Source organism: Anabrus simplex, chromosome 6, assembly GCF_040414725.1.
Source record: "Anabrus simplex isolate iqAnaSimp1 chromosome 6, ASM4041472v1, whole genome shotgun sequence".
Lineage (NCBI taxonomy): Eukaryota > Metazoa > Arthropoda > Insecta > Orthoptera > Tettigoniidae > Anabrus > Anabrus simplex.
Genome location: NC_090270.1, coordinates 253,001,989 through 253,029,801, shown reverse-complemented (window position 1 = coordinate 253,029,801; position 27,813 = coordinate 253,001,989). Strand labels below are relative to the sequence as shown.

Sequence of the window (27,813 nt, the reverse complement as noted above, 5' to 3'; positions counted from 1 at the left end):
CCAGACGAAGAGCACGGTACAATGAGAGGCCGGCTGAGAGGTCTCTGGTCTGACTCACTCATCTCTTCCAGAAAATACCGAAAGGAGCTACGACCGAGCTTATGGTCGTTTGAGCACGTACACGGCCAATGTCAAATGACAAGATTCTCTCTATTTACAGGTTAAAAGGTCGCGTAACATAGTAAATATGTTTCAACCACTATTCAGAAGACGAGATGAAGACATTCCACTTGCAACCTCATCCTGTGATAATTTCGAAAGACTAGGTACTAGGTAGGCCTTCAGTGGGTAAATTTACTTACGCAAAACTTTTACCGCGTTTTATAACACGAATAAAAGAAAATGGGTATTAAAACATGAACGTATCAAATGACGTTGGATTTCTTAAATTTTCTGGTTTAAACTCAAGAAAATAACTAAAGGAGCATATACAAATTGAAGTTCAATTCTGAACATTAAGAAGCATGTAAACTGATATGGGCCTACTGACTCGTACATTTAGAAATCAAGGCAATAAATAATGTTTTATCCGATTCCTAGAGGCCTTCACTTCAGAGGGTCCCGAGTCCGATTATCGGATTTTGATCGCATGTCATTTATTCAAAACGTGCATTTGTTGAGTTCACTGTTTGTATTTGCATGATTCACATGTTCCCCACTAAACCATGGCTGAGGATAACGTCCCGTGTTAGAAGTTTCAAAGCAATAGATGTGCTACATGTATTATGCAGTATTTATTATCACGATGTGAAATGTTGTGTGCCCAGGACTCCAGCTTCAGTTCCAACCACTGACGTCTCCCCCTACGTCCCCACTGACGGCGGGCTTCTCGCGGGTTGCCAAGGAGGACGAAGTGACCAGCTCCGAGGAGGCCCGAGCAGACCCACAACCCGACCTTAAGGGTAAGAAGATTCAATATTTAAAGTGCCCTGAATATGTAGAGGTGTTTATAATAGTTTATTTTAAACAACAGGGTTAATAAATGTAGCCGAGTTTGAACACTAGATTGACTGAGAACTCTGAAGTTCAGCCACATTGAGCATGGTCACTCTTGGTTAGGTGTGACCATGCACCACCCTGCAGCAAGTAAACTCCGGTTCAGCATACCTGATTGTGATAAATAAATAAATAAATAAATAAATAAATAAATAAATAAATAAATAAATAAATAAATAAATAAATAAATAAATAAATAAATAAATAAATAAATAAATCATATAAATAAATAGACATATAGGCAATGATGTTATTTCCGAGCGAGTTGATCGTCCGGTTAGGGGCGCGTAGCTGTGAGCTTTCATTCGGGAGATGGTGGCTGCAAATCCACCGTCGGCAGCCCTGAAGATGGTTTTCCGTGGTTTCCCATTTTCATACCAAGCCTTAATTACGGCCACGGTCACTTTCTTCCCAGCCCTAGCCGTTTCCCATCATTGAACCGCCGAAAACCTTCAGTGTGTTAGTGCGTCATTAAATCACTAGCATAATAATAGTAACGATAATAATAATATCCTTAAATAACATGATAACTAATGTAAACTTAAATTAAGTAGGTACTCTAAATCCATTCATTCATTCTTTCAACAAACCTTCGTGATATTCGATATGTTGTCAGTCAGTAGGACGTATTCAGCAAGTGGTCATAGCAATCCACCTTAAACTCGCGATGAGAAGCAACGTTCCTAGAACTTTCTTTGGGGTGGTTAAAAAATTTGTAACTTGAGTATTACATTACTAAGGTTATAACATATAAAAATGTCATTAGTATCAGACAAGTAGTTTTCCATGTACGTATTTTTAAATGATCGGTTCCTAGAGAAGAAACCAAAGACATGGACAATATTTACTACAACCACAAATAAAGAATAGTTAATGAACTTGAAGAGTAATTCGTGTTATAGTCTCTAATGCAAAATTAAACAAGGAAAATATTGGTATAACTCATTTTGCAATAGGCCTGTCGGATCATTTGTAATTAACGCCTAAACTCGAATGTCCATAATATACAATCCGACAGTACGACAGTAATGGAATTCTATGACCTGGAAGCAGTGATTAGGAAATAGCAGTTGAACGTAATAGCGCAGTTTATGAGTACGAGAGATCTTGTGTCCTTATTTATTGGATCACTCTCGTAAATCAGAATAAAGTTCTATGTTATATCTATATAAATAAAGCTGTGAGGAGTCTGCTGCCTGTAATTTCGTTTGTATTGTCAATTTTTCAGATATTTATCCGTTTTAGGTCAACTCAAGACCGAGCTGGTGATTTCTACTTTTCCTGTCTGTTTGTTTGTTCCACCAACATGGCGAAACAGCTAAATAGATCTCGACCAAACGTCACATTTAGAGTATACTCATCCCGGGGAAGGTTTTGATATGCATATGATTTACAAATCTTTCAATAGACGGGGGGTTTATAGGAAAACCAGAACAGTTTTCTTCCATTTTCTCTTATACTATTGATTTTCTGTAAAATCCGTGGACTGCATGTAAAGTGTCTCTTCGTTATAAACAACTTTTGTTATCTTCATAATTTAGCTTACTCTTCAAAAGACGGGGAAAAAATACTATTTACTGCGGGTATCATGCTCTGCATTGAGTAACCGACAGGCCGACAACGAACCTACAGGTTACCATGGCAACGTCTCTGACTGCTTTCCAGCAGGGAAATAATGCATTGCCATTTTCATCATCATTCCTGTAAACTCGCAGTTGTTCCTTGGGTAGAAAGCAAGAGAGATGTCAATCGGCCATTCTGCGGGATATTGGTGCAATACCGTTGGAGGTTATAACCGTCCTCGAATAGCTTAAGTAATAACACCATAACTCATCTTCTTATCTGTTTACCTAAGAATCCCTGCGCCTAAATTTCTCCTCTGTTACCGATTTCTTATATCCGTAAGTCATACCATTACAATTTATTGAGGGACGTTTGATTTTCCAACACATCCACTTGGTATTCAAATTTGTCCTATCCGGCTCGGCTGTCCTCAGTTATAATCCAATTTTCTATTAAATTCAACTTTCCTAACTGTATCACTTTCTTCCTTAATTTCTCCGCGCATTTATGCGAGTGCTAATCCCGATACGTGAACACTCTTTTCTTTGAGGAAAAATGTCAAGCTCTTCAAGTATATAACTTCTGGCCCCGGAAAATATCGAAATATGGATGCATTTTAATGACGGCGCAGATCTTCGTTTCGGGATAATTGGTGGCTAAACGGTAAGCCGTATTATAAAACAGACAGCACAATCGCCATTCTATTGTTAATACTATTGTTTGATACGTTAGATAGCGCTGCATTTCTCGATTACAATCAAATCCTTCGAACTCGATTGTGACTTGCATTAGGAAAAATGACCTGTCCCGTAATGAAAATTCTCCATCTCTATTGTGAATGGCAGTTGCCAAGTGAGCCTGCCGTTAGTAGAAACTCCCGAACACAATTGTGATTGGCTGTAGGAAATGTGGCCTGCCATCATCCTCAAAACCTCCCCAATACCTATCTTACATCGGAAACAACGTATTCTGTCCTCCCTGCTTTGTTTTTAGGATAGCGCTAAGAGGCATGTAGTTGAATTTAATGTTACTCACTGCCTTTACAGTAATTTACGGAGAAATCCGTATACAATGTAGAACACCGTAGCGAAGCATGGGTACATTTGCGAATAATAATAATAATAATAATAATAATAATAATAATAATAATAATAATAATAATAATAATAATAATAATAATAATAATAATATCTAAAATCCATGAGCAAATTAATAAGTATTATAAACGGTGAGACTCGAGGTAAAATACCACATGAAATTGTTTCACAAAGGAACTTCTTTACAAATTTCATGAAACATTTAATACTTCAAAAATGATATAGTATTTTACTTGAAATTTTGCGAGTGTTCACGAGTCGCAATTAGTGGTGAAAGTTTCACAATAATAAGAATAATTTAACTACGACTAACCTTAAGCCACACAGCTCTCCGCATTGTTAGACTGTCTTTCGGTGTTCAATATACAAGGTTCTGTATGTGAAGTAAGTACTTCCACAATTCTGTATTTGCAACTAGCACATTAGTCTCTTCTACGTTCTTCTCTTTTTAAAATAACTAAAAAACTGAGTTTAACCAAGGTCACTGTGACCAGTAATTATGAACTTTGCGAAGCACAAGACTTTGCCAGTGTGTACGGATTTTATGGGTTTTATCTGAGATGAGATGCTGGAACCCACATAACATCTTGCCCTGATCTCTTCATTTCTTACGCGATCAAGTCTGGCACGTCGCTGTGACCAACGCCATCCTCATTACCGCCTTATGAGCCTTCAGTTATTGCTTCTTTGCAGTGATATAATATTTCCGGAGTTGGGGAGTAACTCAGATAAAGAAATCGAATTACTTTCAACGATTACATTCTTACTCGTTAGTAACTTTTCCTTGTAATGGTTACTTTTTACAATATGTAATTTTTACTTGAAATTTACTTCTTGAAATAAAATTGTAATCGTTACTTTCTAGCAATCGTTACATTCTATTAATCGATATACCAGGTGGTCCATCAGCCCTGTACTTTCCACAGGTAAGTGTCTCGCATGCACTAATGATGTATCGCTGTTTTACAAAGGAGCGCTACAACGTTCGAAAGTTACGAATTAAATAGCATTCATTTTACTTCATATGTTCTATAACAGGGTACATTTGTAAATATGCCAAAGAAGCAGAAAAGAAAGTTTAATAAGTCATTAATTTCTACACGTACAGACATTCCACTCTACCAAAAAGTTGCTTGTATGTGCATTGAACAATCTATTAGTTCTTAATCGCAACTGTGCTCAGCGAAAGACGTGTGTAGAAGGCAGGCGGCTATGTGGGTTGTCCTGTGCAAACCGTCTGTGAGGTTCGGCTACATTCTGATCAGATTTTTATGAATTAAAATGATGTATGTGTATTCATCGCAGCTGAACACATCAGCCACTGTCGATATGTTGACAGCAACTCTAGTGCTTCTATACCAAATACCAGCCTACTACTGAGCGTTCGGAAACGAGACTTACTATTGCAGCAAGCGGCCGTCCGGTTCTTATCACTTTATTATTCTGACGTAACCTGCCTGGTGGCAGTAGTACCCCTCTGAAAATCAGTTATAAGACATCCCATTCATCACTAGTGCATGCGGGATACTTATAAGTAGAAAGCACGGGGCAGGCGAGCTAGCTTGTACATCTCATGGAAACAAGAACGGGGAAAGAAGAAATGATGCTGAAAAATGACTTTTCAGTTCTACTACAGCAGAACCAGTAGTTTCAGCAGTGCTAGATGAGGTACTTTCTTACCTCTCCAGTACTTCCAGAGAACGACATAATACGTATCCCAACGATGTTCTTAAAATTACACTGACTGACAGAGCAAATGCAACACCAAGAAGGAGTGGTCAGAACTTTATGCAAATTGCAGGGTAGACTGACGTCACTGAGGTATGCTCATGATGTGAAATGCGCCGCTGTGCTGCGCACGTAGCGAACGATAAATGGGACACGGCGTTGGCGAATGGCCCATTTCGTACCGTGATTTCTCAGCCGACAGTCATTGTAGAACGTGTTGTCGTGTGCCACAGGACACGTGTATAGCTAAGAATGCCAGGCCGCCGTCAACGGAGGCATTTCCAGCAGACAGACGACTTTACGAGGGGTATGGTGATCGGGCTGAGAAGGGCAGGTTGGTCGCTTCGTCAAATCGCAGCCGATACCCATAGGGACCCATAGGGATGTGTCCACGGTGCAGCGCCTGTGGCGAGGATGGTTGGCGCAGGGACATGTGGCATGTGCGAGGGGTCCAGGCGCAGCCCGAGTGACGTCAGCACGCGAGGATCGGCGCATCCGCCGCCAAGCGGTGGCAGCCCCGCACGCCACGTCAACCGCCATTCTTCAGCATGTGCAAGACACCCTGGCTGTTCCAATATCGACCAGAACAATTTCCCGTCGATTGGTTGAAGGAGGCCTGCACTCCCGGCGTCCGCTCAGAAGACTACCATTGACTCCACAGCATAGACGTGCACGCCTGGCATGGTGCCGGGCTAGAGCGACTTGGATGAGGGAATGGCGGAACGTCGTGTTCTCCGATGAGTCACGCTTCTGTTCTGTCAGTGATAGTCACCGCAGACGAGTGTGGCGTCGGCGTGGAGAAAGGTCAAATCCGGCAATAACTGTGGAGCGCCCTACCGCTAGACAACGCGGCATCATGGTTTGGGGCGCTATTGCGTATGATTCCACGTCACCTCTAGTGCGTATTCAAGGCACGTTAAATGCCCACCGCTACGTGCAGCATGTGCTGCGGCCGGTGGCACTCCCGTACCTTCAGGGGCTCTCCAATGCTCTGTTTCAGTAGGATAATGCCCGCCCACACACTGCTCGCATCTCCCAACAGACTCTACGAGGTGTACAGATGCTTCCGTGGCCAGCGTACTCTCCGGATCTCTCACCAATCGAACACGTGTGGGATCTCATTGGACGCCGTTTGCAAACTCTGCCCCAGCCTCGTACGGACGACCAACTGTGGCAAATGGTTGACAGAGAATGGAGAACCATCCCTCAGGACACCATCCGCACTCTTATTGACTCTGTACCTCGACGTGTTTCTGCGTGCATCGCCGCTCGCGGTGGTCCTACATCCTACTGAGTCGATGCCGTGCGCATTGTGTAACCTGCATATCGGTTTGAAATAAACATCAATTATTCTTCCGTGCCGACTCTGTTTTTTCCCCAACTTTCATCCCTTTCGAACCACTCCTCCTTGGTGTTGCATTTGCTCTGTCAGTCAGTGTATATAAGGTATTCCTTCAAGTGCCCCTGTACGGCGTCTTTTCATTAAATGCAACGATGTACGCCCCACATTATCCCAAAGAGATCGAGGATTAGAGATGAGAATTTTAAGAACCAATTATTCTAAAAATAAATGGCAAATTATTCGAAACTCTAAAAATCATTAACTAAAATAAAAATTATGCGAAAAAATAATTTTCTTAATTCCAAGGCATCACGTTTAGTCTCACTTAGTGATGATAGCCACTTGACGTCTCTATGGTAAACAACATCCAAAACCCAAACAAACCCCGTGGCGCAACAGCCCCGAAGGACCATGGCCTACCGAACGACCGCTCTTCACCCCGAATGCCTGCAGATTATGAGGTGTCGTGTGGTCAGCACGACGAATCTTCTCGGCCGTTATTATTGGCTCTCTAGACTGGGTCTAAAAAGTACAGAATGAAATAATATCTTTACTTTGCAAATGTTTCTATTATTCCAACCCCATGAGAAAGAAATGTCAGTGATTTTCGTTTTTATTATTTTTTATTATACACCAATGGCGTTCGGACATCGCACAGTGATAGACCTTCGTGTTTGAAAAGGAATCATAACTTAATACTGCAGTCTGATAAATGTTCTGAAATTACAGCGCATAATTGTGAAGTTAGGTTTGATAAGAGCATGCCAATTGAGGCTGGTTTTGAGGTAATTAACTTCACTAAAGGAGAGTACAGATGGTTTTGCTGTTGAGATTACTTCTTCCAGTAGGGTGTGGGTCAGTTCAGCTATTTCTCCAGGGTCTTATGAACGCTGAGGGGAGTCCAATACCTTGATCCTGTGGAGATAGTATCCATGACCCAGACACATTCTTATTAAAGATAAAAGGTGTCTTCGCCTTAGTTTCGAATTCTTGAACCAGACTTGCGTTAATTATTTTGTTATGATTGGCCTTATGCGAAGTAATTGTAATTTTACTCTTTACTTCTTGAAAAAGTCTTTTATAATTGTAAATGAGTAAAATATTTCTCAGGCAACTGTAATTCAGCCTAACATTTTTCTCGTACTTTTTCCATAGCTGATTATCTCTGACATAAACCAGTATCTAACGAGGAATCCATTATTCTTCGGGAATGCATATATCTTCCATGCCGATGTCATTGCATAGCGGTGGGGGAGAAGAAAGCTCAATATTGAGTCTTTAAGTTCGAACTATACATGGACTCGTGCTTTCAGCTTTCAGAAAGGCAGTAATCCACTGGAACATACAGAGGATGAGGAAAGTTACCTATAGTTTGAAGTGACCGGCGTGCTGGGACGTTGTCGTGTTGGAAACCCCAATTTTGTCTTTGCTACTAATGAGACCTTTTACGTCGCAGTGCATCATGAATATCCCCGAAGAATGGCAACATACGTCTTCTTAGGCCCGCATTCACCTGCGCGAGTAAAAGCTTTCATCTTAGTTTAAAGCTAAGAAAATCGAGATAATAGTTATATTTGTATTCTCCAACAACATTATCTCGAGTAATGGGTGTTATCTCGGTTTAAATTTTTTCCGGAGAATGGTTGGCCAGTAAAACAGTAAATCTACCTTTCAAGATGGCAGCTCCTAGACAGCTAGAATATTTAATGAACGACAAAATCACAGCGACGAGGAATATGACCAAGATCATGCAATAAAACGTCCGAGGTGGATAAAAAGAACGCGCTACATACTTTGAAAACTAAGATGACACTGATTTTGAGACATGATTGATGTTATTTAAAGTTTCGACACAATATCGGGTGAGTTGGTCGTGCGGTTAGGGGCGCGCAGCTGCGAGCTTGCATCCGGGAGATAGTGGGTTCGAACCCCACTGTCGGTAGCCCTGAAGATGGTTTTCCGTGGTTTCTCAATTACACACCAGGCAAACTTTGGGGCTGTACCTTAATTAAGGCCACGGCCGCTTCCTTCCCACTCCTAGCCCTTCCCTGTCTCATCGGCGCCACAAGACCTATTTGTGTCGGTGCGACGTAAAGCAACTAGCAAAAAAAAAAAGCCAATAACTATAGGTTGACCTCACTACTAGCTTAACATTATAAGTGATAATAAAGTGAAGTTAAAAACATTGGTAATTACCCAACAACAACAACAACTACTACTACTACTATTACTACACCAACATGAGTACAACAAGCAATTCCCTGGAAAGAGAACACTACAAGAAAAAATCCCTAGTTTCACAGTCTAAACCAAGCAGAAAATCACAAAATCAGTATCCGTAATTTACAACTTTTACTTTTCACTTTACACTAGTACTAATGGTCTTCTTAAATGACTTGATACCGGAAGGGAATCTATCAAAGACTGCTGCAGGTAATTTATTCCAGTCCCTTATGGTACTGTTAACGAAGGAAAACTTGTCCACGTTTCTGGTTTCTGGCCCTAATTTTATGCGTATGATAATTTCTCGATAAGTATGAGGGAGTTTCCCACCTATTCCTAATACTACTCCAGGAAGCCCTACCCGTATAGCTCTTATAAAGACCACACAGGCGAGATCTAGTTCTTCTAGATTCAAGACTTTCCCAATTAATGTTATTCCTCCTATTCCTGGTTACGAAACGCCTCGCTCTTCTTTGAACTTTTTCTAGGGAATTTATTAAACCCACCCTGTACGGATCCCAACACGCAGATCCACATTCGAGAATCGGCACTAGAATTAGCTTTCTTGAGATCCCGCATAATAAAATGTAACGATCTCCAGGATTTCTTAACTACATTTTCCACTTGCTCTGACCAGTTTAAGTCTTTTCTAATAGTAACACCTAAGTACTTACCTACGACCATCAACTTCAACAACACTTTCTCCTTCAATTTCGTAATCCCTCTTTCCTGTCTTTTTTTTTATTATTATTGAAACACAATTTCTTGCTTTTTCCGCTGTGAATTTTAATTCGATTTTCACATGCCCAATTTTCAATCATATGTAAATCCTACTGAAGCAGTAGTTCGCCCTCCTCTGTCTTTATCTCCCTATATAAGACGCAATCATCGGCAAAGAGGCACACTTCCGATTTTATAGAATCAGGAATATCATTAATGAAAAGTATGAAAAGAATTGGCCCAATAACGCTACCCTGAGCCACACCAGACGTAACACTTATTGGAGAAGATAGCGTTTCTCCCACGAGCACCCTCTGAGTTCTTCCACTGAGGAATTCTCGTATCCATTTCACAACTCTGATGTCAATACCCGTACGCACAAACTTGTTAAGGAGGATGTCATGTGGCACAAGTTCGTATGCCTTAGCAAAATCAATTACTATTGCGTCAATCCTTGACCCACTGTCGAGTTGGCGGCCGTGGCCTATACTACCTGGTATTCGCTTTAGTGCAGGAGAATGGAAAACCACGGAAAACCATTCTCAGGACAGCCGACGGTTGGGGCCAGCCGTGGGCTCGGTTGCAGTGCTGTTGGACCACGAACCAGCCGTGGCCATTTATGGGCAGAGGCCCACACTCTGCATCTACCGACTTTCCCTATGCACTACTACTACTAGTAGCATGGAAAACCACGGAAAACCATTCTCAAGACAGCCGACGGTTGGAGCCAGCCGTGAGGTCCAACCCTGCCCCGTCTCCCGAATGCAGAGGCGTAGAGCCACAGTAGAGCCGTGGCCACCTTTCCTCTGCTTGGTTGGCCGGTCAGAGTACAGAGCTGTTGGACCACGGACAAGGCGTGGCCACTCAAGGGACGAAACCCACTCTGCATCTACCGATGTTTTTTCCCTACGTAACCAGTTCCTGTGATGAATGCTGAGGAAATGTCATTCACAGGGTCGAAATAGCTTTCCCTTGCAAACTTTTGTAGGCCTATTATTCCAGCTCCATGCGAATTAAAAAAAATCACTGATTTTCTTAAGACTAGTATTCTGTATATTAATTGTAATTTTACTGATAATTTGTTGAAAAAGTAATCTGTATCTGTAACTGAGTAGGTACAGTACAATATTTCTCAGGTAACGGTAATCGAGCCCAATTACAGGCGAATGTCTACTGATAAAACCTCAGCACATCAGTAAATGATCATAACAATACACTCCTCACACTGTCCATTACAGTAATAGTAAATCTTGTTTTCCTCTTATAGTGTGATTTTTCTTTCGATGTAGATCTCACGGAGAGCAGCGTGTATCGACATCACAACAGAACGTCCTCGCCATCTGTCGGTACAAACTACACACTACGCGCCCTGGACCTGACCTGTCTCACACTGCTGCCGGCAGAGAACGTGTATGAGTCGGCAGCCAAGCTGCTCTTCCTGGCCGTCAAATGGGCGCGAAGTATACCGTCCTTCTTACAGGTAAACTGCATCACCGATATTATTATTATTATTATTATTATTATTATTATTATTATTATTATTATTATTATTATTATTATTATTATTATTATGTTATTGGCTTTACGTCCCACTAACTACTTTTACGGTTTTCGGAGACGCCGAGGTGCCGGAATTTAGTCCCGCAGGAGTTCTTTTACGTGCCAGTAAATCACCGACATGAGGCTGACGTATTTAAGCACCATCAAATACCACTGGACTGAGCCAGGATCGAACCTACCATGTTGGGGTCAGAAGGCCAGCGCCTCAACCGTCTGAGCCACTAAACCCGGCATTATTATTATTATTATTATTATTATTATTATTATTATTATTATTATTATTATTATTATTATTATTATTATTATTATTATTATTATTATTATTATTATTATTATTATTATTCCGGGGTATCCGTGGAAAGCAGAGGTGAAAGAAGGTGCTGGGGTGAATGGGTCTAACTACGATCTCAAGAATAGATTTAAAACTTTAACAAAGGTCATATTTCTTTTAGAACTTCAAACTTAACAATTTTTCATAACAATATTACAGGTACAAATAGCAATCATTAAACGAGACTGGGAAAATTCCACGATTCAGAAGCTTAACACTTTGGGCTTTGAGCCCCTAGCTTTACAATTTTACAAGAGGAAGAGGTATTATTTAATGAGGGGCAGAAGTCCCCTTATCAAGAGCACTTGCTCCCTAAATCACAATAGCTAGCCTCCTAGAGGCAAACTTTACAGTAACAAAACTTGCGAAAGAGCTAATAGGCTCTTCGTTTCTTTCAGCCTCCTCGAGGCAATCTCAAAAATCTTACACTCTTTGGCCTTCCATGGCCCAACTTACAATTTGAAACAGGGGTATCTCGTACCCAAACTATAGGGCGGAAAATAACAGGTTAACTAAACGGCCCGAAACACAAACTGAATGGAGGCGAACTGCGCTCCGAGATAATGAACACCTAAAAGAAACCTAAAAGGCTCTAGGCCGGTGAAACAGGGGCTATTCCCAAACTACTGAGGTGACTCGTATAAGGTTAAATTAATTCATTACGAAAAGGAAGAAAAACAGTTACAAAACGTAGTCACCTCAAATCAAGATGAAGGGGAGCTCGAGAGGGTAATTCACTCTCTATCCCCGATTTACAGTTAAAGATTTTATGTTTTTACATTAGCCTGCAGAAAGTTACATTTTTAGAAAAGTAGGTTACATAGCTAGCGATTCGGACCTTTCCCTCGGGTTAAACTGCGTAGTTAGCAAGAAAGAAAGATGTTATGTGGCCATTACCTTGTAGATGTACTAGCTACCGACGAAAGAGGCCGCTCACCTCCTGCTAAGCGCACACACTCTCAGATGGACGTTGATCAATTGGCCAAGAAACGAGAAGAGCCGCAGTTTATAAACCCTCAGGGAAGGTTCGAGATCATTCACGATTAATCAAGACACACCCTCTGAATTTTATTCGTAGATTTCAAAAGTAACACTCAGAATCGGTAAAGAAGCCTATGATAGGTGGAAAATTAATTACAGAAATTAGTGATTGGCTGGATTCAAAACTGGCGGAAAGAAAAAGTAAATATTGCCAACCCAAAAATAAATGAACATCAATTAGTTAAAAAAACTAGAAATACAAAACTTCTTTAAATTATAGGGTCTTTCACTTCGCACCAGGGTGCATGATCATAGTTTTTAGTGGTGTCATCTGTGGAAGAATGTCCAAACTTATTGATGAATGTCAAACAAAACAAGTAGAAATTCACTCAGGTTAGGAGACTGCACAGTAACAAAATTAATCAATATTCAGGTGGTGATATCTTCTGATTAAAGTTCCAAGTTCGTGTAGTTTCAGTTTCACTGTTTCACCAATACAGGAGTTCATTTAGGCGCTAGCTTTGAATGCGCGGCGTTGAGGTGTACCTCCCGGTACAATTATTATTATTATTATTATTATTATTATTATTATTATTATTATTATTATTATTATTATTATTATTATTATTATTATTATTATTATTTCCTTTCGACCAGCTAAGGACCACGTCATTTCAACTGTTTTCCTTGAGCTTTAATGTTGGTCCATTATTCCTTCATTCGTATACGGTGTTGCTACTTTCGCTCTTCCGTCCATGCCTTTCCAGTTTTCATCTTCGGCTTTGATTGGAAACTTTGATGTTCTTGGGTTTTTTTTATGTGGGACACGCTCCTGGATATCTTCAAATGAGATCCCAATCTCCTGCAGATCTTTCTGTACTTCACTGAACACTAGGCGGAGGAAATTATTCAGTCATTTAAATAATTGAAGGCCATCAATATTTAGTAATTTCAAGCTAAGAGTTGTAGAAGTACCGTACATAGAAGAGATCACAGTACTAACAGCCCTGCGCTATGGTAACCGTCCGTGGAAACACGTCTTAAATCTGTTTTTATGAGGAATGGCTGTGAAAATTCCCCTCTGAACTTGGCTTTAGATTCTGTGCTTATTATTATTATTATTATTATTATTATTATTATTATTATTATTATTATTATTATTATTATTATTATTATTATTATTATTATTATTATTATTATTATTATTATTATTGGAACGATAAACAGTGGTAGTAAATTTAAATACCTACCTTGGGGAATGCATCCAGCAAAATATGTGGATGTTGAATCATCATCAGATGAAAAATTCGCTAGATGCCATGTGATAAAGTTAGAACAGTTCTGCATAAAATGACGATGATGTAATTAACGTGCACTTACTTTAATTTATATACACCGTCTATCATCTGAGTGTGAGTTTTATTCATGTTTTGTAACTTTTAGTATATTCATTTTAAATTAGACAGCTGAACGTGGCCTAATGCGGCCGAAACATGTCCTGTTATTTTAATAAGAAGTTTTTACAAATACACGTATACACTGAATCACAAAAGGATCTGTCCGCCCTATTATGTTTTTGTTTTTTTTTTAATTTGAAGTACCCTTCCAACATTTGAAGTCCAAAAGAAGCAATTGCCAGTCCATTTAGTAATGTGAATATTGACGTACAATATAGCACACACAAGTACCCGTAAAATGTAATTAACTATATGCAATTTTAATTTTAGTTAGAAGACTCCACAATATGCAGTCACGTAAATATTCGGGCACTTGTCGCGCAGGCAGGAAAAGGTGGGATAGGAAAGGCCTAGGAGTTGGAAGGAAGCGGCCGTGGCCTTAATTAAGGTACAGTCCCAGCATTTGCCTGGTGTGAAAATGGGAAACCACGGAAAACCACCTTCAGTGCTGCCGACAGTGGGATTCGAACCCACTATTTTCCGAATATCCGAATATAAGCTCACAGCCGCGCGCCCTTAAACGCACTGCCAACTCACTCAGTGCTGAATAGAAGAGAGAAAACTGGAGTAATAAGAAAAATTAAGAAAAATCCAAAGTTACCGACAACGAAAATTTCTGCCGCAGTGCTGCAGGAATATGGGAAGGAAGTTCACCCTGAAACTGTGCGCAGAGTTATCAGACGAGGAGGGTATAGTGGCAGAGAGAGCAGGAAGAACCCTATGGTAAATGAGAGAAATAGAAAGCAAAGATTGGACTTCATAAATCAGCACATAAATAAACCTGTCGGTTGATGGGACGAAGTAATTCTTGTAGATTAAAGTCAAGTGCAGATGTTCTCTTCAAACAGAAGAACTATGGTTTGGAGAAAACCAAATGAAGAGCTTCAAACGAAGAATCTGCAGCCCACAGTCAAACACGGAGGTAGAGGTGTTATGATTTGCGGCGCCATGTTTTCATCTGGGGTGGGCGAATTAGTATTCGTTGAATGTAAAATGGACAAGCATAAGTTCTAAAGGAGAACTTACCGAAAAGTGCTAAAAATTTAGGGCTTTCGGGCAAGTTGAAATTATATCAAGACAATGACCCGAAACATAAATCGGATATTGTGAGGCTAGGGACGCTGTATAATTGTCCTAAAGTTTTGGATACACTTTCTCAGAGACCTAACTTAAGCCTTACTGAAAATCTATGGGATGAACTGAAGAGAAAAACATCAAGGCAAGCTTTTAAAGACATAATAATTAAGGAATGGAGACAAATAAGTCCAGATTACACGAGAAAACGCACTCACAGCATGTCTAAACGCTTGGAGCAAGAAATAAAGCAGAAGGGACTCCATACAAAGTACCGTACTGAAACGTACTGTGGTATGTTTGATTCACATGTCACCCGAAAGTGGCTGCGATGTTGGGCATGTTTCTTTAAATATTATTGTTTATGTTGTTTTTGCAGGTATGAAAATGCTGTTATGTTATTTATTACATGTGTCCCATTTAATTTATTCCAAGACTAGTTGATGTACCCGTGCTTCGCTATGAGATTCTCAGAAAGACTGACTTTGTGGTTTTCCTAACTGAAGTCGACATAGGTCATTACAAAAACGTCAGCAGGAATGTAGCGATTAAAAGCAATGTTATCACATAAAATACTCGATCAAATGAAAAACTTCATATTTTCTCACTTTTAACGAACAGTACTACGGTGCTAATCTAACAGTCCAAAGTTCCAGAGCTGGAATGTCCAGGCCGCAGACTGCCGTGAACACTCCTCTGCCATTATTCCGTTAAATATTCACATTGCTCATTCCAATCAGTGCCTCAGGGTAGGGATTGAATAGCTTGAAATCTGTAGTGAACCAGTGTATTACATACCAGTAGTATCAGAAATTTATGAACCAGAGGAATGGCATGCTAAAGAAGAAAGTTATCTGACTCCCCAGCTACTTCCCGCCCATATTCAGGCAGGCTGTTACACTCGATACGACCGGGCGAGTAGGTTGTGTAGTTAGGGGCGCACAGCTGTGAGCTTGCATCCGGGAGATAGTGGATTCGAACCCTAATGTCGGCAGCCCCGAAGATGGCATTCTGTAGTTCCCCATTTTTACACCAGGCAAATGCTGGGACTGTACCTTAATTAAGGCCAAGGCTACTTCCTTCATACTCCTAGCCCTTTCCTATCCCATCGTCGCCATAACACTTATCTGTGTCGGTGCGACGTAAAGCAAATTTTAAAAAATACTCAGTACGCCACAGAAGACACAAAGCACATCACAACAAACGATGGTCAGTGTAATATTCTTGTTGACCAATTTTATGAATTTTCTATATTGCAGGCCTTCACATTTCGTTTTCTTTCGACTCTGTGATATTAGGGCGTCTTATAAAATTATTTATAGTGTAGACTGTAGTTCTTTATTCTCCGACTTTACATACCGATTTTCATTAAATTCTGTTTATTCTTTTCTCATGACTCGGCGCTGATATGGACTTAGTACCAAAATCCAAATTCATGAATATCTCTGATCATAGCCGGTACGGTAACAATACATATGACATAAATGATCGGAAATATAATATTATATAACTTTAGTTATGTTGTATTTATCGATACGACCACTAATAGCATAAATATTTGAGAAATATATTTTTGGCCTTCCCCTAAACTACCATTTCATTCAGAGTGAATAACATTATTTATAGCCTAGATTATAGCGACTTATTCTCCGACTTTGCATACCGATTTTTATTAATATAGGGCCACTAATAACATAAATATTTGAGAATTACATTTGATTCCTTCCCCTAAACTACCGTTTTTCTCAGTGTGAATACAATTATTTACAGCCTAGACTGTAGCGACTTATTCCCCGACTTTGCCTACCGATTTTCATCGAGATACGACCACAGAAAGCATGACATAAATGATCGGAAATATAATATTATATAACTTTAGTTATGTTGTATTTATCGATACGACTACTAATAGCATAAATATTTGAGAAATATATTTTTGGCCTTCCCCTAAACTACCATTTCATTCAGAGTGAATAACATTATTTATAGCCTAGATTATAGCGACTTATTCTCCGACTTTGCATACCGATTTTCATTAAGATAGGGCCACTAATAACATAAATATTTGAGAATTACATTTGATGCCTTCCCCTAAACTACCGTTTTTCTCAGTGTGAATACAATTATTTACAGCCTAGACTGTAGCGACTTATTCCCCGACTTTGCCTACCGATTTTCATCGAGATACGACCACAGAAAGCATAAATATCTGAGAATTAAATTTTAGGCATTCCCCTAAACTACCAATTTATTCAGCGTGAATACAATTATTTATGGCCTAGATTATATCGACTTTCCATGCCGATTTTCATTAAGATACGACCACTAATAACACAAATATTTGAGAATTACATTTTAGACCTTCCCCTAAACTACCATTTCACTCAGCGTGAATAAAATTATTTATGGCCTAGATTGTAGTGACTTATTCCCCGACTTTGCATACCGATTTTCATTAAATTCTCTTTAGCCGTTTTCTTGTGATGTGTGTACATACATACAGACAGAAATTACGGACAATTAATTTCCTTGTTACTGTGGACACGACTGATACAGAAATACCATCCTTTTTAAATTCTGAGCAATGTATAGACAAAACTCTTATTTTAATAAAGGTCTAACAATAGCACAAAACACTAGTGCCCGATTACTTTTGTGATTCACTGTAGGTATTGACGAGGTGGAATCAATATACTACTTTTTCAGACATATTGTCAATACGGATCTGAAATGAAATGTATTTCATGATATGTATGTATGTACAAAATTAAAACCATAATATTGTTAAAAGCGCGCTATTTGATCTCGTGTTGACAGCTGTCGTTCCGGGACCAGGCCGTGTTGCTGGAGGAGGCATGGAGCGAATTGTTCGTGCTGAGCGCAGCGCAGTGGGCTCTTCCTGTGGACGAGAGCTCGCTCGTAAACGGAGCCGTGGCTCCACCATCCAGGCACACCGCCCTTGAAGAGGAAGCTCGCCGGCTACGGGAGACTATCTCACGTTTCGTGCTCCTCCGAGTGGACCACACCGAGTATGCATGTCTCAAGGCACTTGTGCTCTTCAAGGCGGGTAAGTTCGCAATGATCAAGCACATTGTCAAAAAGGGGGTTTCGAAAAACTCCCCAAACTTTTTCCAAAATGTTTAAACGTTTAATAGGGCAAGAGTGGATCCACCTGTTCAATACACAATTATTAAAGACAATATAACTATGTTTCCATAAAAAAAAACCATTGGCTATGTTCTCATTAAAAAATAAATGGGGCTAGTTTCGACCCAAAGTATGAGGCCATTCCCAGCCATTACATTAAACCAAAATTGGCAAATATTTTCAAAAAAGTGAAATGCACAAAACGTCTAAAACACAATATTTAATAAAACAAAACACTTTAAAAGTTCATAAAATTTTTATATCGGTGGTAAGGATTTAAAAAGTGACACCAATGTCCGTCAGTTACTATAATGTTGTATTTTTTTTTTTTTTAAAGATATTAGTTTATCAAGTTAGATGGCTCTTTGTAAATTTGTAGACGTAGAATACAACCATTCGTAGTCTTATCTTATAATAAGTGTTTACAGGCTGTGATGTTTAACAATCTGATGACGTTGGCTGAAAGGGACATCTATAAACACGAAACTGTAGAATACAGTTGCCCAATCCATGTAGATGATTGTAGGCGGTTGTCAATATGGATCGATTGTTATTCACCAGAATAGATGTCCCCCTCGCACAGCTTCTGGGTGTATTTCCACTGCGGTAATGTGCGCCACACTGACATGAGTTTACTTTTACTTTTCTCGAGCAACGAAAATCCACAGCCTCTTTCCAGTCATTCGACCGCGTCAGGAATGGAATGAATGAAGTCCCTTATCTAGCGGTGATGATAGGAATTGTGCCGGCTGCCTGTCGCACTCCTCTGGGGCAATGATTAATGACTGACAGATGAAATTAAATCATATTGGAGAGTGTTGCCGGAATGAAAGATGACAGGGAAGACCGGAATGCCCGGACAAAAACCTGCCCCACCTCCGTTTTGTCCAGCACCAATCTCACATGGAGTGACCGGAATTTGAACCACGGAACCCAGCGGTGAGAGGTGGCAACCTACCGCCTGAGCTACGGAGCCTTATCCTTTCTCAAGCAATGAATCCAGAAAAATGTTTTTCAAATTAATAGTTTTGGAAGAACTGCAAGTGAGTAAATATATGATTAATACATACCGGTAGGCCCTAAGTTAATTACCGATATTTACTATATTCATATGTTTTCTTTTTTACATAAAGTAGCTATGTTAGGTAATTTCCAAACCTTTTTTTTTTTTTCTGAAATGGGCCGAGACGAGGAGTGTCAAAAAGCTCACAGTCAATCTCTTGGAATGCTAGGAATAAGCCATCCAATAACGTTCTGTTTGAACCCCCTTCTGAAAAGAAACCCTAGCTATCTCCCGGATAATGATGTGTTATTTCCTACACCAAATTACGGTACCGCTTCCCTCATAAGTGGGCTGCCACAAGAACAAAATGTGCCAAATCTCGAAAGAAAAGAAAGGTGTGAGAGAATCTAAGAAAAGGTAAACTTCAAGAAGGAACAATGTACAAATACTATGTTTTCAAGCGTACAAGCGATAATGGATTATGGGTGGCAAATCTCGTATTAGAGTAGCAGTGATGTTATGAAGTTGTAGCTGGCTGTGCCTTCCACCATTCCAAAATTTGGGTATCGTATCAAGGACACAGAAGTTGAATGGATGATATTTGATTTTTTAAGTCATGCATTTCCGTGTCCGAATAACATTTTGCCGATGAGTAGGAACAGTTATGGCTTCAATATTTGCAGCCATATGGTCTTATATTGAACACTTGTCCTTCATCAAGTGGCGGACCAGTAAGTGATCTGGATCTTATGAGATACCGCAATCTCATAGCTCGATGCCATTGCTGAGTATGTTCTACTTCTTGAAGCGTGAAACTCCAGTCCTCAGTTTATTGAACGATTTCCAAACTCCATACGACAAGTTGTGGCCTGTTGCCATTTTCTCTGCGAGAGGAATGATTGGGACCTTGACTTTCGTCTTGAGTGGAGTTTTAGCATCATACCATTGCCTGCTACCCATCTCACAAAATTGTGGATGTCTTTCTGCAGTCGCTCAGAAACTCGTATCTTCTTCTTAACATCATTACGGCCTCATTGGACCATGTTTATTTAGGTTTCCAACCATATTTTCGTATCCTTGTCCACATGTCCTTCATTCTCTTCATATATGAGCATTTCTTATGTCCTCTGACCAAGGAAGTCGTTTCGCTGGTTTGACCTCATCTTCAGGTACACTCCAAGCCTGGATTCTTTGTTTAAAGATGCGTATATCTAGATCATCCTGCTCAGCCCCAGATCATCAGTCACTACGTGGTGCCATGTAGGTTTTCCTTTGATTCCAAACCTGTGTTAGGATCTGTTTCGTCAGACTGTTGTCAGATATGCGGAACACATGACCGGAGAAAGTCAGCCTCATTTTCCTGACGATGTCCGTTACTTTTCCCACCTTGTTATACACTTCTTCATTTTTTCTGAGCTTCCATATTCCTTCCTTTTTAATGGGTCTTGCAGCATCTGTTGGTGAGCGCGTACACAAAATAATAATAAAAAAAATAAATTAGGAAAATATCAATGTAGCGGCTGTCCAGAGGCTGGGAAATGAGACGGTTAACTATCAACATACACAAAATCAAACCATACGCGAGGTAAACATAACTTACAGATATAAGAAACGACATTTACAGAAGGATTGTGGAACGTGAAAGGAGCCCTATTGAGGTCCGTGGGAAAGTATGACGTTATGGGGAAGAAAAGGTTTACGATATTCACCCTCAAACTATTAATTATTAACAAAATGAAAATATACCATGTCAAATAAAACGAAACAAATAAATGGCAGAGTAGCCGACAATTAACACTCTAAATCAAAGGTTATTTAAATACATTTACAAAACAAAACCCGTAATCTAAGCAAGCTCTTCAGACAATAAGTTAACTCCAACATAGAATCGATACAGAATGACGTCATGCAATCTCAGATGAAATCAAAATTTTAATATGACATACAGTATCGCTATTCAAGAGAGAAAGTTACATTTCATTAAATCACAGAATGCTAAGTCTGAAAAGAGAATTGCCTCCGAAAACTAAGATGCTGATATGACTCTCCGTCGAGGTACAGTCATTCAAAAAATTAAATTTGGTGAATGCGGGAATCTAGAGGAAACTCTGAAACGCCTAAATAAAATGATGCATTACCACGGAAAGTTACGTTAAATGAGAAGGGCCGAAACACAAGAGTGGGTTAAAAATAAAATCAAACACAGTAGAAATAACGCTTACCGAAAGAGGCAGGAGTCCCCAGGGGGGGACGGACCCCGAGCGCGAGCACTCACTAGGTCGGTCAGACGCATCACACACACGAAGCCGGCAGAGGGCCGGAAATGGATAGATCACGAAGTAACCAATAGAAACACCGAATTTCTCTGGATTCCCGTTTTCGCCAATTAGAAAGTTCGTTATTCTGACCAATCCAAATACCTTACCATATACGGCCAGTTTCTAAACTGCTGATGCAGTTAGAATTACATCACCTATTCCCTCCACGTGCCCGTACATACTGCTCCAAAAGTTATGTACTGCACGCGTTTTACCAGAACACAGTATTACAAATTTTCTTACATCATTAATATTTCCTAACATATAATTTTCTTCAAGTTACATTTTTTTAAAATTCTTCTTCAAAGTCCAGAGTCCATTTTATTCATAGGCCTAAACTGATAATTTTAAATATCACACACAATTTTTCAAGTCTTTTTCTTGAGGCTTTCCGGAATGCATAAGAAAAATACATACAATAATTTTTAAAACCCAAAATAAAATTCCGCTGTCCTCTCTTGATAACTCACAGGTCCTACGATCTTTCTTCCTCTCCTTCGTTCCATTTTCTCCAGTTCTCGTTTTGAAATCTCGTTTCTCAAGCTCAGTGTTTCTGATGCATATAAAACTTCTGGTCTTACAACTGCCTGGTCGTGTTGGATCTTAGCGGCAGCTGATCTATTTCCCTCCAGGGCTCACAAACCTGGTTGTATCTAGTTAGTCCAATTAATGGGTTAGCCACCAAACCAATCTATTTTGGTTTCTCGTATTTTATTTATTACTCTATATAGTACAACATCCTCCACAAAAAACCTTACCTCTGATTCCATGTCTGTACTCATATAATTTCTATATATAATAAACTATAAAGGTCGAATAATGCTGCCTTGAGGATAAGTATCACCAAGAATGTTGGTTTTTCAGATTGTTTTAAGGCTGTCTAACTGCAATTATTTAGTCGAGGTAGGCCATGTTACAAGCCCTGATCGATAAATAAATTTAAAATTGCTGGGGAGGGTTGCACGCGAGTGAAAATATCAGAGTTGTCATTTTAGAAACGCGCTTTGTGCGTGAACCATACGTGGTTTTATTATTAGCTAAACCTGAAATCAGGAGCATCTGTAGCGTAAACACTAAAATGCCTTTTAGAGGTGGACGGGCTGTTTCTTGTATTTGAAATCTGTCCCCTCCAAAAATGAGAATAATGACAAGTTTAGTGTACCATATTTCAAATATACACAACCAGCTGAAATCATCATCAGCCGCCACTGGCTTCGAACTTAAAAACTTAATCTGGTTACGTCCTATTGTCAGTGGTCTGGCGTGGGAATTTTCTGGCTGTTGCCGGTTCGAAACTGATAGAGTCGAGGAGAGGATGAAGTACTTTCTACTGTTCTACTAATGTTTTAAGGGGGGGAAAGGTCTTTCTTCCTACATACAATATCCGATGTATATAATTAGACTAGTAGTAATAATAAATGAGGAAAAAATTACCTGGGAAGTACTGTATTTGAAGATCTGCCAGAAGTTGTGTTGCACCTACTTGTACTACATTCAGTTCGTCGATCTGTTTCTTTTCACAGTTTCATTGTATTTGTCTTTTGATTTGTTATATACCTCACTCAATGAGAAGTCTGTTCACATTTTGCCAAAACGTGCTAGAGAAACAATGGATTTTTAGAATTTTCATGACGTGCGCGTGGAACACAGAAACTGCCGGGTTTTTTCGGGTCATAATACGTACTTTTTGTTACAAAACATCATCATCATCTGTTTACCCTCCAGGTTCGGCTTTTCCCTCGGACTCAGCGAGGGATCTCACCTCTACCGCCTCAAGGGCAGTGTCCTGGAGCTTCACACTCTTGGTCGGGGATACAACTGGGGAGAATGACCAGTACCTCGCCCAGGCGGCCTCACCTGCTATGCTGAACAGGGGCCTTGTGGAGGGATGGGAAGATTGGAAGGGATAGGCAAGGAAGAGGGAAGGAAACGGCCGTGGCCTTAAGTTAGGTACCATCCCGGCATTCGCCTGGAGGAGAAGTGGGAAACCACTTGCAGGATGGCTGAGGTGGGAATCGAACCCACCTCTACTCAGTTGACCTCCCGAGGCTGAGTGGACCCCGTTCCAGCCCTCGTACCACTTTTCAAATTTCGTGGTAGAGCCGGGAATCGAACCCGGACCTCCGGGGGTGGCAGCTAATCACACTAAGCACTATACCACAGAGGCGGCGTTACAAAACATACTGCCTAAAATTAGGCTGCATTTTATGGTCCGAAGGTCTACCATACTTAGACACTGCGTGATTTGCTACACCAATGCTCCAAATATCCCTTACAATACTCTCGGTAATTGACCCCTTTTATTACTGCGGTTAAGAAACAGCGGCTAGGACATGCCTGCATTTGTCTGACAGGAATGTGAGTTGCCAGGGAATTCCTAACAAGACGGCTCGCAACTCATTCCCCGCCTACCTCGTTGTCGTACCAGGCGAACACAAAGAGCTGCCACCTTGACTACTGTTATAGGTAGGGTGACCTTCAAGGAAGGGTAGAGAGAAAATCTTTCATTTTTTAATCATTAGCAAGTTCTAGTAGTGAAAATTTACCGTACATAATGTCAGTTGTACAGAAGAAGTTTCCTTACGACAGCACTCAAATTAAAAGTTATCGAATACATATGCAAAATTACATGGTAACAGGGCAGCAGAATTTGTGATTTTTAACAATGACAATATTGCAGTACCTACCGGTAATTTGTGTTTGTACACAAATTAAATTATTTTTGTAACATTTTGTTTGAAAATACAATGAAATTATATTCTTCCTTACATTTTTATCAAAATCAGGGACCATAAATCCGAAAAATACGGTATCCATATTCTTGATACCATATTTAGTCCAGGCGGTTTTATTTTACTTTATTTGAAAAAGTAAACACGGCCAACAAAAGTGTCTTGATTATTTTTCACATTAAGATGTCTTTAGAAACCTCCATGTGATTTAGTCTTCAAGCCGTTCAGTTCAGGAGTTGGTCTGCCATTCGAAATAATACTGCATTACTTTTCTCATTAAAGAACGTGATCCTGTATGTTGAATATTCAGCCCGAAGGCTGGTTTGATCCTCTACAGCACCTCCAACAGCTGCCATACATAGCCTAGATGTCATTGAAGAGGCATACTAGGGAAATGAGGAGTGAGGTAGTTTCCCGTTGCTTTCCTCACTCAGCCAGAAGTTGCTATTGCATATCAGTCTGCCAAGCCCACTGAAATGCATGCACCAGCCGACCCTATGAGTGATATTTTCACACCATTCATAACAGGAACTGGCTGCATAAGGAATGGCATTACTAGCATCGCTCATACCTCAGTCACTTTCATATTGTCAAAGCCAAGGATGAGACTGAGACAGGTCAATGAAAGTAACAAATTTATTCTAGCCCATACCAGAAGACAGAGTGTACTGTAAACACTACATCCTGCCAGCAAAGGCATAACGTGATCCTAAGGAACGGCTTAAAACGTTCTCCATAACACAGTGACAATCATAGAAACATTTAGGAGCCATGTACTGTAGGTGAAGGAAGAAAAAAAAACACCGTTTGCCTTTGTGTCCAACCGGCAAATAATGCACAATACCAAGTGCGACACACTCTCACCATCGCACTGAAGGTCACTGATACCCAGCTTGGGCGAATTTGCCGTTGAAGCACTGCAGCCAACATGTGGCGTAAATCGAAAACATTGAAGACATCTTGTGTACGTACTATGTATCAGTTCAATTCTTTGCCGCTGAGTGGCAATCATATCTTTCTTGACATGTCTTAATGGGAATCAGATGGATTTAGATTATTCATAGAAAATACAAATTACCGGGAGGCCTACAACCTCTAAAAGGCCAAGGCCAAAGTTAGACAGAAAAACTTTTCGTGCTTAATGGGCTCTTAGGGACCGAAATATGACAAATCTGAAAAGAAAGAAGAATTGGGGGCAACAATTTTGGCTATGGGGAAATTTGGGGGTTCTGGGGGGAATATTTAGACATTCACATTGTTTGTTTTCTGTTTAGTTTGATCTCATGCGGAAAATTGGAGATAACCTCTTAACGCAACATTTTGGGAATTATTTTTAAGTGGAGTTTTATGGTTATTTTCGGAATGTACCATATATGATACGTTCGGGACTACACCGAGCTTTGACATTCATACAGTACTGTCATCTATAGCTTTGAATATAAAACAACGAAATATTAACAAACATAAAACGCAGAATCTATCAAGTGTGATACAACAGGTCACCACAAGTTGCACTAATTGTCTGAACCAGATACGACATTTTTAAAAAACACCCGATGTATAATATATGATACATGTGGTTGCTAGAGGTTATAACAAAGAATTAAACATTAAACAATCACAACAACGATGTTCAGTGCGATTGGTGTTTCTGTTCCAGAAAGTCGAGGGCTGAGGGATCCAGTCCACGTGGAGCTGCTTCAGGACCAAACTCACGTGATGCTACACGAATATTGTGCAGCCCGCCATAAAGCGCGCTTCGGTAAACTGCTGCTGCTGCTGCCATCTGTACATAGCCTGAGTAGACAGAGTATCGAGGAGCTGTTTTTCAGGAAGACTGTAGGGGACGTCTCTATCGAACGACTCTTAGGGGACATGGTCAAGTCTACGTACAACTCCCCTACAAACTGAACAGGGTGACTCAGGGCAATGCAACAACTCAATTTCTAGGTTGTTTTTAATGGCATGGAGTCTGAATTCTATAAATCAATGCGTTTCATTCATCAACACCTTCCAAGCCTCCCGTGTGGAAGAGAAGTGTGAGGTCCCCTATCACATTCCTTTTAATGGTCAATAATAGCTCTATCTGTGTGGATCATTTTAGAAAGAAGTGGGATTGTTGCTGCCAGACTAAAATATCAGAACCACTCCAGGAATGAAATTTGGTAAGATTCGTTCGGAAGAGAGGACCGGCGAGTAAGGCACCCGCAGGAAAAGAAGGCAGGTTGATCGTATGTCATGTACGATCGGCCATAACCAGGCTCCGTACGCGATAGTTAGTGAGTATTTCGGATATGAATGCTAAGACATTTAAAGACTGTTTTTTTCATCACTTTCTGAAGTAGAGGGTTCGATCATAATAATGGATTCTAAACTGCCCGTCGCTAGCTCTCGTAAATCTGATATACAGCTGTGGCTACAGGATCACATTTCATACGATCCACCAGGCATAAAGGTGGAGTTCCTAGTCCGCGTCATGACATACAAAACAGTTCAAAAATCATGAAAAAAGTCGCGTTAGGATTACGCCATCAAATTAGCCACTTGCCCCCATATAATATAATCAATATAATCCGATTCAGATGATATGGGCTAAAGTCAAGGATGAAGTGGCCGAGTTAAAGAATACATTTCAAGTTGCGGACGTGGAGCGACTCACACACCAAGCTCTTGATAGAGTTAATAATAATAATAATAATAATAATAATAATAATAATAATAATAATAATAATAATAATAATAATCTCATCTCCATAAGGTAACGGTTAGCATTATTAGCTAGTGTCCTCGAGACCCGAGTTTCATTTCCAGTACTGTCAGAAATTTAAGATAGGCAGGAAGTCTGGTACTGTATATAATTTAACAGGTAGGCCTACATGCAGCTCACCTACATTGGAGGTGTGCCCTAAAAGAACTGCACTGCCTCAGGATGTGAACACGAATGTACTACTAATAATAATAATCAGGTTTTTTTCTTTTACGTGCCAGTAACTACTTTTACCGTTTTCGAAGACGCCGAGGTGAGGAACGTTGTCCCGCAGGAGTACCACGCCTGCTGTGCTGAACAGGGGCGTTGTGGGGGATGGGATAGAAAAAGAAGAGAGAAGGAAGTAGCCGTGGCCTTAAGTTAGGTACCATCCCAACATTTTTCTGAAGAAGAAGTGGGAAACCACGGAAAACAACTTCAAGGATGGCTGAGGTGGGAATTGAACTCCCCCCCCCACCGAGCTCGATAGCTGCAGTCGCTTAAGTGCGGCCAGTATCCAGTAATCGGGAGATCGTGGGTTCGAGCCCCAATGTCGGCAGCCCTGAAGATGGTTTTCCGAGGTTTCCCATTTTCACACCAGGCAAATGCCGGGGCTGTACCTTAATTAAGGCCACAGCCGCATCCTTCCACTTCCTAGGCATTTCCCATCCCGCCGTCGCCATAAGACCTATCTGTGTCGGTGCGACGTAAAGCAAATAGCAAAAATAATAATAATAATAATAATAATAATAATAATAATAATAATAATAATAATAATAATAAACTCCCCCACCC

General features: G+C 40.2%; 1 protein-coding gene across 1 annotated transcript in view; it reads left to right on the top strand.

Annotated features, from left to right (window-relative positions):
- The window catches only part of LOC136875959 (photoreceptor-specific nuclear receptor-like), a 63,306-nt gene extending 37,123 nt beyond the window's left edge, over positions 1-26,183 (top strand). The window contains exons 4-8 of the mRNA XM_068228281.1: positions 768-902; positions 7,456-7,511; positions 10,937-11,149; positions 17,890-18,139; positions 25,933-26,183. Coding sequence (XP_068084382.1) covers positions 768-902; positions 7,456-7,511; positions 10,937-11,149; positions 17,890-18,139; positions 25,933-26,183 — 905 coding nt within the window. The remainder of the gene's footprint in view (positions 1-767; positions 903-7,455; positions 7,512-10,936; positions 11,150-17,889; positions 18,140-25,932) is intronic.
- Positions 26,184-27,813: the final 1,630 nt, after the last annotated feature.